The sequence below is a fragment of the Panthera uncia genome, chromosome E1, assembly GCF_023721935.1.
Source record: "Panthera uncia isolate 11264 chromosome E1, Puncia_PCG_1.0, whole genome shotgun sequence".
Taxonomy (NCBI): Eukaryota; Metazoa; Chordata; class Mammalia; order Carnivora; family Felidae; genus Panthera; species Panthera uncia.
This window is the reverse complement of record NC_064814.1, coordinates 16,623,939-16,639,040: the sequence shown is the minus strand read 5'-3', so window position 1 is coordinate 16,639,040 and position 15,102 is coordinate 16,623,939. Positions and strand designations below refer to the sequence as shown.

General features: G+C 45.7%; 1 protein-coding gene across 2 annotated transcripts in view; it reads right to left on the bottom strand.

Annotated features, from left to right (window-relative positions):
- Positions 1-71: 71 nt before the first annotated feature.
- The window catches only part of DCAF7 (DDB1 and CUL4 associated factor 7), a 30,744-nt gene continuing 15,713 nt past the window's right edge, over positions 72-15,102 (bottom strand). The window contains exons 2-8 of one of the 2 annotated variants that reach the window (XR_007459129.1): positions 12,555-12,713; positions 11,705-11,816; positions 11,225-11,343; positions 8,201-8,410; positions 7,140-7,257; positions 4,705-4,942; positions 72-144 (exon numbers count right to left, since the gene is read on the bottom strand). Coding sequence is in view for 1 of the 2 variants with exons in the window: in XM_049636328.1 (XP_049492285.1) it covers positions 4,770-4,942; positions 7,140-7,257; positions 8,201-8,410; positions 11,225-11,343; positions 11,705-11,816; positions 12,555-12,713 (891 nt within the window). In the remaining variant the exon portion in view is untranslated. Of the gene's footprint in view, positions 4,943-7,139; positions 7,258-8,200; positions 8,411-11,224; positions 11,344-11,704; positions 11,817-12,554; positions 12,714-15,102 lie in introns of both variants that reach the window. The other variant, XM_049636328.1, reaches the window with a different exon arrangement.

The window sequence follows — 15,102 nt, the reverse complement described above, 5'->3', positions numbered from 1 at the left end:
CCCCAGCCAGAGCCTCTGGAATGTGCCCACAGTGGCAGAATGGGAAGAACTGAATTCATTACAAGAAGAAATTCAGTCTATACATGTTCAAGTTTTATTACAAAGTATGATGGGCAGAAAATATGGTACTTCTTATACAGGAGGCTGAAACAGAATGAAAGGGTGAAAATTAGGTTCAATATACTCAGGAAGCAAGAAATAAAGTCATAGATGTAACACTCCACTTTCAGGTGCCTTTGAAGCAGCCTTCAATGGAGATTTACCATTGTGGTTTCACAGCACAGTGTTAACATTTTATTACAAGCCCTGTGTACAATCAATCCTGTGATAATAATATTTTAAAAAGAAAAATGGTGATAGTACAGTTCTGCAAGGGGGCAGCTTCCTCTCCACCTGACCATGGGATGTCACAAAACCTATAGTATAGAGGAAAAGCTTAAATATATAACAAGAAATTAAGTTCAGACATACTAGGCTAAAGGGGGCAGAAACTGATTGGCTAGAGCTTAACATTTCAGAGAATAAGAAATCTCCATTTTCTACATAGAGGTTTGTACAATCATGCTACAAGTTCACACTGGGGGGGGGGGGGGGGGGGGTGGGGGAGTCACTGACAGGGTCGTAATATACACAGAAACCCAAGCAGGTGATTCATTCTCAACTCAAGCAAGTCAAAGCTTTAGGTCACCAAGTTTTGTCACACACTGTATTAGCACAGCCAACCCCAGGTGAGAACATTTCTCTTAAACAGCAGACGCCACAAGTCCATATTCACTGGGTTGTCCTCAAGGTGGGTCCTTGTGAGTTTTCCAGCTGTTACACAGACTGCCAACATCTTTCTTCTTGAGTTCATCTTTTCACTAGCTTAGCTGTTTCTGGTTTGATACACCAGTCTAAGCCTCTCTGGGAAGGCACCTGCATGTTTCCATACTTAAAAAAAATAATATCCACAAAGTAGCCTGAGAGGACCGGGCCCATACTGTGTAGCCACACCTTTGACTTTGAGTGCCAGCGGCAATGACAATGGTGGGAGAAAAGGGTGCAGGTGGGAGAGGTGGGCAAGGCTCTGCAACATGAGACGCTCTGGACAGCTGGCCCAGCCAGTACAGAGAGCCTTGTCCAGGGTTCACAGTGACTACTCAGCTTAGCTCTCCTCCCTGGGAAATCACAACCTAAGTGCCAGGCATGACCCTCCTTCCTCATCCTGGAGTGCAGAGAGTAAAGGGAAGTGTCTGCTTTGAGAGAGGCGTCTACTTGAATGGTCTCCCTTACTCCAAGCCAGGAGGCAAAGGAGCTGCCATATTCTCAAACTGGGGAAGGTGGCAGGACTACAGGGAGCTGCCCCTCCCATGTGTGGTAAACCCTGCAGCTCCCACTGTTCTTACAGCCTCAGAATTCGAGGCCCAGGCTGCAGCAGGGAGAAAGTTCCATGGTGGCAAGGCCAGAGGAAGAGAAAAGAAAAAGGAGGGGGAGAAAAGTAGGCATGACTGGTTATAACCTCTGCTTCCTCTGCTCTGTACAAATCTACAACCAAGAAAAGCCATGGTTTGGAATGGTCACGGGACTCCCAACACCTACAGATTTCTGCCACCAAACATCACCTATGGCTGCACTACTGCAGGAAGAGGCTCCTGTCCCCAGTTACCCAGGTCATACCCGATGAATGGCCCAGAAAGGCTGACACAAGCCGAGGGCACAGTCTCATTCCATGGCCACCTCAGACCTTTCCTGCCCTTTAATATTTTCTCCCTAGATCTAAAGAAACACTTACCATTGACTTTCTCCCCAATCCTAAATCTCCTCTGAAAATTTCAGCCAAAACTATCATCAAAACCTCGCAGGAGTCTCAATTTTTTCTGTTTCTTTCCAAATCTTAACCAGTTCTTTGAGAGTTGATCCTCGTTCTGTTAAGAAATTCTCACCCAGTTATCAAGTATCTCCCCTCTTCAAGTCCTCAACTTGCTGTCTCATTCCTCCCTGGAAGGAGAGAGTTCCAACCCTTCTGGGTGTAAACGCTCAAGTCCTTGAAGGACTTGTACCCATTCACCAACTCTCTGATGTGGTACCTTAGGCCGAATTTATTCAGCACCTCTCCCTCCCCTCAGACAAGGAAAACAGAAGCAGCCTCGGCCCAGGGTGCAGGAGCACATCAAAGGGCCACCACCAGGAGAGCAGAGCCCAGACACGCCGCTGCTGCCTGGCCTTCCCAGGGAAGTCCTGGCCGCTGCTCCTCTCACACCAGAGGACAACAGATGCAGAGCCTCCCACCCATTCCCTCTGGGTGTCAGTTTGAAAATCTAAACAAATTAAATAGACACTCGCTTTTGAGACCACAACAGATCTCCATTTCCTGGAGCATGCCTGACTAAGAGGCTTTCTAAATCTTGAGACTACAGAAATCCCCCCCTCAGCCATGGGGCCATCTGGCCTCTGGTAAAAACGGAGGGCAAGAGAGCTGATCAAAATACCAGCATCTCAGCAACTGTGACTGTGTGTGTGTGTTTGCTCAGGGAGACTGGGGAGTCTCACCTGGGCCCCAGGTGGGATGTCAGGAGCAGGACTGCTTTGCAGGGCCTAGGGAGGGGTGAGAGGGCAGGGTGTCCACAGGGCAAGGGAAAACCACCACCAAAAGTTGTTGGTTTCCAAAGTAAATAACAAAATTATGCAAACATATTCTAATTACTATTGGCTAATATCTTTCCCTTGTTTTTGAGTTCCGGTCGACAAATCCTCTCACCATTCAGACCACATTTAAGTGCAGATCAGGAATCTTAACTTAGAACTCAGTGCCCCAGCAGGCCCAGCCCCTCCTATCACCTCTGACCTCCACTTCAGGCCCTTTTCCATGGTAAGGACATGATGGCCTCCTAAAGCAAGCAACCATCAACTCAGACTTGCTACCCTTAAGAAGGACCCTGGAACCAGCAAATACAATTGCAAACAGAGGAGGGTTCTGACCAAGAACTGCTCGCTTCACGCTGCCAAATGACACAGAGCAAATCTGGTAGCAACTGCAGAAAAGTCAACCTCAAATGGATGGCAAGTTAACGAGCCCCAAATCCAGAATAATAAAGTGAAAAAGGAGGGGAAATACACTAAGAAAAGAGCCCCCTTTTTTGAACGAGCCCCCGTGTAGTAAAGCGAAGAGCCGTGATACAAATTAGGGATACAAATACATCTGCTCTGGAAAAGAAGGCTCGACCAAAAGAGTTTAAGGGCCCAGGAGAACAAAACTGTTTTGTTTCTCAAGCGCAGGTGAGAGCCCAAGCAGACAAAACCACAAGCCTTGAGGTCTGTGACTCTCCTACTGAACAGATGCGCAACTTAGAGGGGCTCAAAAACCTGTGGCAGAACACAACAGACCGAAGTCCCCTCGGGCTCTGAGCATGTCCCAAACTCCACCTGCCCAAAGACTCATCTTCCACTGGAATCACACACAAGCCCCCTCCATGGAACTCACCCACATAACGGAAACAGACACTGCGGCCTGCAAGTCCAATACTGCTCAGAACCTGAATGGGGTGGGAAGGTAACAGGTGTGCACAAACTGGCTGGCCTGCAGCTATCTATTCACTTGACGGCCAGGGATTATCACAGCCTATTAGGCTGTGCTCCTTCCAGGGGCTGACGGTCTCCCACACTGGACAGGAGACCTCGTTCAGGATCAGATGCACTGATGATGTGCCTCTCAAGCAGGACTCTCTCACCCCACGGCGCTCCAAGAGTGGCCAACCACCAGTCACAGCAAACTAACCAAACAGAGATCATAAAGACCAGCTTACAGATTGTGCTTGTCTATCATTCAAGCCATGAAAGAAAATGGTCTGAGACTCACATCTGGAGAGAAGAACAGACTAGGAAACTGTGTGCTGGAAATGCACTCTAAGCTCAGCTTTCCTGAAACCATTCCCTTCAAGTCAGGCATGCCGTCTCTCTCAGCTCTAACACGTTCCCAGTAGGTCCCACTGGGGCTGGACAGAGGTACTTGAGGAAGTAACAGAAGGCTTCCAGTGTCTGTTTTGGAGCCCAGAATGCCCTTGCGAAGAGGCAGGCTGAGAAAAGGTGAGAGAGCTGGCCGACTTCAGAGCACCAGGCGGTTTGGGACTCCTGGTCAGGTATGCTGCGCTCAGTGATTCAAGAAGGCAAACTGCTCATGGGGTCAAGGGCCCAGTGCCAGATCCAGGCACTGAGGGGAGAGAGGAAGTGCTAAGAGGGTGGACTAGGAAACAAAGGCAGAAACCAGGAAGAGTAAAATTCTTTTCATAAAAAAATTAGCCTGATAGGTAAAAAATATACAAAGTTGAAATTTGTTAAAGACATTGATAATAAGAAGAAAAAACTCCAAATTGGTATTGTTCCCACTTAAGTGCTAACATGACATGGACACAGATTGCTGCCTTAGGCAGCAGACAGAGAAGAGACATCTGGGACAGATGAATACAAACACAGCCAGTGCCTGTAATGCTCATTAACACAACAGCTGACAAACAAATACATAGAAAAGTTTAATGGAGGAACCAAAGGAGAAGAGGAAAGGAGAGAACATCTTAAAACTCAGCCCTGGGCTGAGGAGGCGCCGACAGCACTGAGTCTGGCACAGACAGCGATGGGATGACTGGCCAGGAACTCCTAGAGCAGCTTCTGGTAACAGTGGTGCAAAGCAATGAAAGACATACTGGCCACCAGAAACACGTCGCTTCTTACTTTGGGGACGGGGCAGAGGCAGGAAACACACAAGCCCCTGCCACGTGGGCAAGGCGCCGCCAGTGCTACACTCTGAGTATCTCCAGGCAGTTGTTGTAGCAGATGGCAATCCAGTCAGGCTGAGTCGATGCCCACTGCACGTTGTTGATCTCTCCTTCGGCTGTGTAGGCCAGGATAGGGTCCTCGATGGCCCGGGGCATTTGCTGGATGTCCCAGATGAGAGCCTGGTGATCATCCGCTAGTGACAGAGAAAGCCAGCAAGCAAGGTCACAAGTCAGGAGGGTAATGATCCCAGCACCTGGGGTAGGTGGAGGTATCACAGTTCACGAAGCATTTGCTCACCAAGACCCCAGCAAGGGAGGTTTTATTTTAAGCCCCCTTTTTATAGATGAAGAAACTGAGATTCAGAAATGTTAAGGAACTTGCCCCAAACCACGGAGCTATGCAGCCAGGGAATGGCAAAGCCAGGACTCGGAGCAAGGCCTCTGATGTGTCCCAGGGCCCCATTCGCTGCAGCAGAGCTGAGATGGTAGAATGGGACTTAAATGGGCACCTGTCACCTGGGGCAACATCAAGAAAGGATGATGGGATAAAAAATGATCCCCAAACACGTCATTTTCAGCCACTTAAAGGATTTCAGCGATTAAAGGTACCTCTCTAATGATTCAACTTAATGGGATTTTACCCCATTTTATGGACTTTTATAGTTCGATGAGGTGTTGTTATCAGACGAGATAAAGTGCTGAGTGGACACATGTTATTAAAAACAATTTTCCCTAGAAAAGTGCCCTGGGAAATACCAGAAAGAAGGTAATAACCTTAACAAAAATAAATAAGCACATGAAAAATGACTGGAAGAAAATATATACAAATGAAAACAGCGGTATTATGAGGATGGCAAAGTAATGAATTAGGTTTACTTTTTTCTATTTGATAAGTGATCTGTAATGTGGTTATTTACTTTTATAATCAAAATAATAAGTTCTTAATTTCAGAGACGAAAAATAAAGAGGCAATGACCTTCAATACCATGGTGTCCCCTGATCCCACCAGCCCATCCTGATGTGAAAACCTGTCTCTGATACACAGTAGATCTGAATAAACTAAGCCCTAACAGGCCAGGCTCATGTGGGCAACACTAGCCTTCTACCAAGGCCGTACAACCTGGGCCCTTCCCAGGGACAACCTCTGTCAGGAACCCTGGGGGTTTATTTGCAACATTCAGGACCTCTAAAGGACTAAGTTCCTTTTCCTCGGTGCTGCTCTCAACCAAGCACATTCTTCAGCCACAGCTCCTTCACCTGAAGGGACTCAAAACAGGTGCAACATACATAGCAGCGAGCCAGACAAAGGCAGCTGCCAGGAGCAGAAGATGGGTTTCTACTGGGGGGCACTGGTACTGTTCTCCACAAACAATGGACAACATCTTTCTTTTCTCCTTGTCTCACCCTTCCCTACCCACACCCCTGGGGGAAAAAAAAAGGCAACAATGAAGGAGTCAGACCGCAACCCGAGGTGCACAGGCCATAGGCCCCCAACTGCTCCTCAATGACATACAGGCATGAGGAGAGGGCCAAAAACAGGACAAGTTTCATGCCTTCCAAATTAATACTAAAATAGCAGAAAACCACCAAACGACATTGCTCCTTTGGCTCCATAATGAACAAGAAAATGAGGATGCTACTGATTAGCGAGGAGAGGGAAAAGTATGTTAGAAGGAAACCTGAGGCACTGAAAATGAAAAAGATAAGGAGCAGAACACGACGGGGCGAGCGGAATCCTGTCTTTATAAAATAAAGGGACAGACATTCATACTAGGGGATGTGTGTATGCATGCACCCACATAAAAAGGTCTCAAAGAGACACGCTGTTGTTAGAGGTCACCTCTACAGAGAATGGGACTGAGGCGGAAATAGGGCAGGAAGGAGAAAAGATAACTTTCACCTTCCTATTTTATATACCTCGGTATTGTTTTAATTTTTAATAACAGACTCATATTATTTCCAGAATAAAAGCACACTCACAACCAGCATATTTTTAAGGGGTACAGTTTTTGGTCTGGCAAATGGTGAGATGGGGACTACAAGTCACACACTACTGATCAGGCCATGCAGGGCCTTCAACACACCCAGAGCCCACTGCAAGTTCGTTCTGTGTCCCCAGGGAGTATCAGTGTGAGGCACAGCCTACAACTGATACATGATGTGAACGGTATACAGAAGAAGCTCCACTATCACGGAGATACAAGGTCATCTGGAAATCTGGAATGCTTCCATTTCACAAGTGGAGGGAAGCTCCAAATTGAGTTCCTTTGTTAAAGTTCTCAAACCATCCTTAGAAAATAGTTAAGGATTACACTTCTACGGAGACAAGAAGCAGATCTCCTGACCTCTCCCTCCCCATTGCTCCTCCCCACCCCCTGCCACCATGATTACCTGCAGTGCAGATGTGGCAGGATGAATGCGGGGCCCAAGCAATGCCATTGACACAGGCTCGGTGGTTGTTTAACCTGGCAACAGGTGTGCAGGGAACTCGGACATCCAGAATCACTACCTGCAGAAATAACAAGTAAAAGGCCCCGGAACTTCAGGGTGTAACAGGAAAATAAGATACTACACAAGAAAAAAAAAATTTGAAAGCATAACTTGTCCATTTGTGGATTAAAGACCATTACAGACAAGAGGGTCTTGGTCCCAAAAGCAGCGACAGGATTGAGAAAGGAAGAAAAAGACCCAGGTAGTTTATAGTCTGTATCTCAAACAACATAGGGCCTTTGAACTAAAGGTGAGAAGCAGGAGAGGTAACATGAATTTGGATAATCCACCAAGTCCTATTAGATACATGTGCTAAGAATTCTGTGCATGTTCAGCTGACAGAATGAGAGCCCTCTTCCCACAACCCCCAAAGCAGAAAGTGAAATGTAAGAAGTCTGAGGTACTGGCTTCACCAAAAGTTCATCACTGTATCATCTCCACCCACACTTCACTGCTTTTATCAAGCAACAGGCCACAGAGAGTTGCCATTGCCATGTGTGTTTGCTAAAGCTGGAAGAATCTGTCCAGACTCGAGAAGGGGATAACCGCCTGTTTCTCTGCTCAGCACCATAAGCACATGTGATTTGGTTTACTTTTTAGACACTGCTTTTCTTGGCTCTAACTCCAGTGCTCCAAACAGTAAAAGTTCTTAACATGCGGTCCTTGTTCTAGATCAGGCTTTCTCAATCTTACCACTCTTGACATTTGGGGTAAGATCATTCGTTACCGGGGGCTCTTGTGTGCATTGCAGGATGTTTAGCAGTAGCCCTGGCATCTGCCTACTAGATACTGGTAGCACCGTCCCCTGCCCCCAAGTTGGGACAACCCACAATGTCTCCAGACATTTCCAAAAATCCACTGGAGAGAAAACTGCCACGAGCTGAGAGCCACTCTTCTAGATATACTAAGCAGTCCCACCGTTAGGTGGCCAGGCCTATGTCAGCCTGAAGCAGGGCACTCACCTCCATTCCATCCATGGCCATGGTGGCCAGGTAATTCGGGTCCTGCTTGTTCCAGCAGAGCCGAAGTAGTGGGTGATGCTGTGGGTCTTCATAAATGATGGTGCTGTGTTCTAGATGGCGGAGGTCAAACATCCTCACGGAGCCATCAGCGCCCACAGAGGCAAACATGTCCCTGCCACCCCCAGCCCGACTAAATGCAATATCATAGACCTGTTGGTGAATAAGAAGTTTCAGTCAGATTCAGATCCGTCACCTTCTTTTCCGGTAGCAGAGAACTCCGCTGTCCCTAGCTCACCTAACCCCCCCACCTCAAGACACAGGAGGAGGTAAGTAAAGCCAAACAATATCTGTGAATACTGGCAGCTGAGAGCTCTAACATCAGTGACGTTCCAAAGAATGAAGATCATTCTGCTACACAAATTGGCCGGCTTCTTCCTGCATTCCTGCCCTTCCAAGTCTTTTTCCTCCCACCCTGGTGATAAAGCAAAGACCACATACCCTGCTGAGCAGCAGGGCACAAGTCTGAGCAAGTATTCTGTATGCTGCAAGCCAGTAGCTGTCTTCTGCCACACTATAAAGTTGAAACATTTATTTCCTGGGCTTTGGTGGCTTTTGTCTGTGCGTGATCAGAGACAGATCCATGACCACCACATTAAGGCCATCAATTTGAGAGGTGGAAGCAGCCCTCCTGTGGCCACTTAATAGCTGCCAGGCTGGTTCTGCTGTGAAACCTGGACCTGAGACTCATTTTCAAGAAACAAGTAATAGCAGTTTTGAATCATGGGAGACTCAGGTGTTCCTATATTCACAAAGAGGTTTAGTGTCACTCACTTATCCTAGGACATGCTCGGCTTCTTCTCCTAGTTGGTCTGTGTTGAGAAGTGAATCAATTTAGGTTTTGAATAATTATTTTCTGCATTTATTACTTGCTGCAAACATTGTACACCTCTAATATCTATGAAGTATCAGAGGCAGAGAGCAACAGAGAGCTTCAGAGAAAGAAAGGGATGAGAAGAGACAGACAAAGCCAGAGCCAGAGCAGAGAGAGGAAAAAACTGAAAAACAAATGCCAAGGACCTCCTGGGGTCAAGGATAGTAACAGTTGACTTCTGGGAGACATAAGTGGCATCTCCACTACTGTCACTCCAGCAAAGGACAGTGCCAAAGGAGCATCTATTTCTCTTCAACCTCATAAACTCCTTTTTCTCTGGCTGACGATGAAGAAATTGAGCTTCTCTTTCTACAGTAGGAATTAGGAGTGGTTCAAATGCAAACCGGGCCGGTCATCACAATGAGGCCTGGCAGGTCTAGGCTCTGTCTAGCACTGTCCGGCTACATTAGGGCAAGGGCTGTTTACAGGATGCGTACCCCACGGGCTGGCTCCAGGTAACTCCTGGGGACAGGGACACCACAGCTGCATCGCTGCAGGCAATGTGGCCGAATGTGTAAAGCTCTCCCAGCTCTGAGTGACCGCTCTTTCAGCCGTGCTCCACTGCGAATTTCATCATAAAACAAGGGAAGGTGAAAGTTCCTGCTACCCTCCTCCACATTCTGCGGCAGGCAGCAACTAGAGCCTCCTCACAAGTCTCCACTTTGACAGAGAGAGGCAGAGTGAGAAAAGCAAAGGCCTAGGAGGTGTCACTGCTTCTCTGAGAGCCAGGGTGCTGACCCAGGGTCGGCTTGCTGTTAAGACCCATTCCTGGTCCTTGCTCCTGGTAGGGTATTCTCATTCCCTCTCTCTGTTCCTCAAGTGTCTCTGGCAGTGGCTGTATCCTCTCCATGGTTTTAGCTTCTGCCAGGGAGACACAGACCCTGGTTCCCGGCTCCTCTAGTCGACAGACAGTAGCAGCTCCCCACTGCTCCCATTCTCCCCATTACCTCACTTCTGCCAGTGTGGCTTTCCAGCTTCACCAGGGTCTCTGTGGGCAATGCCCTAGGTTAAAGCCCGAGTTTAAATATGTAGGGTAGTTCTAGTTGTCTGGGTTGGATCCTGATAGAGAAGAGCAGGCTATGTTGTCACGTAACTAAAATATAGCAAACTGTTCCACGTGATGCCAAGAGGGCTTCCAGAAGTTCCTTACTGGTCCTCTCTGTAGGACAAATCGTTCCTTTGCCCTTTGGCTTAGCAGCAACCAAGTCCGGCAGTCTTGTAACAGATCTTACCCTTAGGGGTACAGAAAGCCAAAGACCAACCCCTTGCTAAGAGTGATAACCTGGTCACCATCTTCCCATTCTGAGGATAACCTCAAGTGTCTGACCTGAGGTCAAGGCTTTTTTTCTTTTCTTTTCTTTTCTTTTTTTTAAATCTGTACTAATACTCCTTGCTGTGCAGGGTAAGGGAGAAAAGAAAAGGAAACACTACCCACAGGAAATCAGAGTACAAGGAGCATGCAGCAGCTTGCTTCCTCCATAGAGAAAAAGATTTATGACCCATTTCCAAAAGCACTCCTCAGAAAAATGCTTTGATCCAAACACAATCACAAAAGCTCCCCCCAGCTTTCCCAATAAACATTAGGAGAAATATCACCATGAAAATAAGCCATATTCCATTCCAAACCATATTAAAATTATTAAGGAACATACTAGAATTTCATAAGCCAAGTTGAGAGAAAAAATGATTTAGGTTTGTCTGCCAAGAAATTTTCCCTCTACCTGGTTTCCCCCCACTTCCTTCCAAAAATTAATATATTTCAAAATAAGTGTTATTTCTGAATCACATCAGGTCCAAGTTTGTCTATAAGAGAGTTCATTATTACAGAACAGCAATCTCTGGCACAAAAAACTACACATGGCAGATTAAGTTGTTTATATCAGTCAAAAAAACCCCACACAAACATTAGTTTACAAGGGTCGCTCACTGCTATTTTTGAAACATTACCATTTTTAATCCAACAGGAAGACATTGGCATTCTATTATGATTTTCCACATACTATGTAGAATAGTAAGAGAACGGTCTGACCTTGAACTGAAGGCAGCTCACAAGAGAGCGGGTGAGGAAAGCAGAAGAGGAATGGGATCATTACCTCCTTGTCATGCGCGATCAGCTGGGTCTTCACGTGACCAGACACAAGATTCACTCGGCCCAACACCTGCCCTGTCTCCAGCCCCCAGATGGTACAAGTCGTATCAATGCTGGAGGTACCTAGAAACAGCCAGTGCAAGTCAACGGCTGACAAGAGTGAGGCCTCCCTCCTTGCACCTACTCCTCTGTTTAGCCCAGGAGAGGACATGCCATGGATACTTGCTAGCATGAGAAGGGTGCCAGCAGAGCCAACAAGAATCAAGTATTTAATCCTTATCCCAGGACCTTAGACTCTGCTGACTAGATATACACACATGGGAAGCTCGCTCCACATGAAGAATTCATGACCCGTTCCATATTTTGCCTCTTTCCGTCTTGGCCCCATCTAGGATACATGCAGGTACCTCAGGCTTAGTGTTATATCTGAGGAAATGTATCTTTGCTTCTTCAAACTGGAATATGCACTCCCTTGTTCCCTTACCTAACAGATAAGGATCCACCTCATTCCAGTCAAAGGAGGTCAGAGGAGCACAGAAATCGGAGTTCTTGTTATTGTTTAGCAAACATTCCAGCCGGGTTTCTGTTTCACCAACCTGAAGGAACAATAATTTTTAAAAATCAGCTAGTCTTATCTTCACAGAAAACCTTTAAAAGCTCTGTTTAGACAATACCTTACTAAACAGAAGACACAGGGGAAGAACATACAGAGTAATAAATTCCAGAGGAACTCCCTGAACACTAATTCTTTCCAAGCTTTTTCCTCTGCCCAGCTTTGTTCTCCAAATTTTCACCCCCCGATTTTCCTAGAGGACAGGTCTTCTCACCTTGCCCAACCCAGAATCTCTGTACCCTGCCTGGCTGGCACTATACCTCCAGGCTAGAAGAGATGCTGCTGATGACCAGCTTGGCTGAGAGAGGGGAGGCTCCACAATCCAACCATATACTTTACTAGCATCAATGGCCCACCTTTGTTTCTAATTTACTCAAAAATATCTTGGCTACAGACAGAATAAGAAGGCTCAGATAGCCCCGCCCACCCCACCCCACCCCCAGAAGTTTACCTTCATTTCCTCAGGTTAACTGAGCCTCAAGTTTCCAGGGCTGACTGGAGCCTGACTGCAGCAGGACTTCAAAGAATCTTGGCTAGATTTATTAAGAAATCTGCTGAGCCAAACAAGGTCATTCCAGATCCACTACCTTTGGTTTCTGCCGGGCTACAATGACACTCGCTGCCTCCAACCCCAGTCTGTTCTCTGTGACTCCATGGGGCTTAGTAACAGCTGACATGAAGAAAGCCCATTGGTCGGGCTGCTAACTGAGCACCTGCTTACCCTCCACACACGGAGATAGTCGCCACTTGTTGCCAGTAAGTCTGGATAGACACCTTTTGTGTCTGGGATCCACATGAGCTTTGTGGTGGGGTAAGGATGGTCGAAAGTGTTTCGACAAATAAACTCTGAACTCTCTTCATCTAAGCCAACAAGCTGAACCTGTAAAACAACCAAATTGAGCCACGTAAACATTTGTTTTTCTGGTGCAGTGTCAAACACATCAAATCCTTCCCCCCATCTCCCAACACCTGGCTAGTAATGTGCTTATGCACAAACATGTGTCAAACAAGCATTCAAGAACCCAAACGGCTGTAACTGGCATAAAATGGTTGCAGGGGTACCTGGGTGGCTCAGATGGTTGAACATCTGACTTTGGCTCAGGTCATGATCTCACAGTTTGTGAGTTCGAGCCCCACATTGGGCTTGCTGCTGTCAGCACAGAGCATGCTTAGGAAATCTGTCGTTCTGTCTCAAAAATAAATAAATCTTAAAAAAAAAAAAAAAAGGTTGTCATTGATGGTCAAGTCCCCTGATTTCTGGGCTACTTTTTCTTAGAGTGGATATGGACCAGTATTAATCTCCATTCTTTGCTGTCAAACTCAATCTTGCTCCATGAGAAATGCCACTCATTATACATTTGTTTATGAACTCCCACCAACTGGAAGATGGAATGGGGAATTTTTGGTAAAGATCCATAATAAGTGGATAAACACCAACCACACAGCAGAAAAACAGAATTCCTTCTAATGTTGCCTGACTTCAGTCTTAGATACCAGTGTCTTTCTGCCCATTTCTTGTTTAAAAAAGAATTTTATTTAAGTTCAGATACATACAATAAAATTCACTTTAAGTGTACAGTTCAATGATTTTGAATGTATACATTTGCAAAGGTATACAGCTGGATAACGCCTCACAGCAATTAAGATCTAGAACATTTCTATCTCCCCAAGAAGTTTTCTCGGGCTCCTCTGCAGTTAATCCCTTACTCTTAAGCCCCGGGCAACCACTAATCTCTAGTTTTGCCCTTTCTGTAATACCGCACAAATGGAATCATACAGTACTGAGTCTCGTGACTAGCTACTTTTGGCATGATGCCCCTGAGATTCATCCATGTTGCTGTGTGTTATCAGTAGTGTCTTCTCTTTTATTGCTGAAAACATTGCATCATGTGGAAGCACTCTATTTATCCATTTACCAGATGATGAACTTTCAGGTTATTTCTAGTTTGGGACCATTATAAATACTGCTATGAATATTTATGTATAAGTTCTTCTTAGACAAGCTTTCATTTTTCCTGAGTAGACAACTAAGAGTAGATTTGCTGGGTTGTGTTGTAAATGTAGTTTTAACTTTATTAAAAAACAAACTGCCTGGGTGGCTCAGTCAGTTAAGCATCCAACTTCGGCTCAGGTCATGATCTCACAGCTCATGAGTTCAAGCCCTGCATCCAGCTCTCTGCTGTCAACAGAGCCTGCTTCAGATCCTCTGTCCCCATCTCTCTCTGCCCCTCCCCCACTTGCTCGCCCGTTCTCTCTCTCAAAAAAGAAATAAAAACATTAAAAAAATCAATCATTGCTATTAAAAACAAAACTAACCTGTTTTCTAGAGTGGCTATGTCGTTCTGCATTCCCACTAGCAATATAGGAGAGTTCTAAACACTCCACATCCCTGTCACCACTTGGTATTACCAGCTTAAAAAAAAAAATCATTGATAGGTGTGCAGCAGTATTTCAATTTGCATTGAACCCTAGTAACTAATGACAGTATCTTTTCATTTGCTTATTTGCTATCCCTGTTTATTTTGTTGAAGCCTGCTCAGATATTTTCTTTTTTAAAAAAGACTTAAAAAAATAAAATAAAATAAAAAAGACTTGATTTTTTAGACTCAGAAAAATTGGGCAGAAAGAACAGCGTTCCCATATACCACCTGCCCCCACACATGTACACAACCTCCACTATCAAAGTACCTGCACCAAAGTGGTCCATTTCTTCAACGGATAAACTTACACCAACACATCACCACCACCCGAAGTCCACAGTTCACCCTTTGTGTTGTACAATCCACAGATTTTGACAAAGGTATAATGACATGTGTCCACCATTACTGGATCATACAGAGTAGGTCCACTTCATTATTCACCGGGTGTTTTCTTCTGTACTGAGTTTTGAGAGTTCTTTGCATATTCTGGATGCAAGCCCTCGCTCATGTTTCCACAAGCATCTTCTCATAGTCTGTGGCTGTCCTGTCATTTTCTTGCAGTGTTCTTTAGAGAACAGAAATTTTAAATTTTGATGATGTCAGTTTATCATTTCTTTTCTTACTCATGGTTTTGTGTCCTTGCCAGGAAATCCTTGCCCCACCTCAGGTCACAGGTTTTTTCTGCTTTCTTCTAACAGTTTTATAGTTTTAGGCTCTACATTTAGGCCTGTAACCCATTTCAAGTTAATTGCTTTTTACGGTGCCAAGTATGAATCAAGGTTCACTTTCTTTTACGTATAAATGCCTGACTGTCCCAACATCATGTGACGAAAACTACCTTTTTTCCTT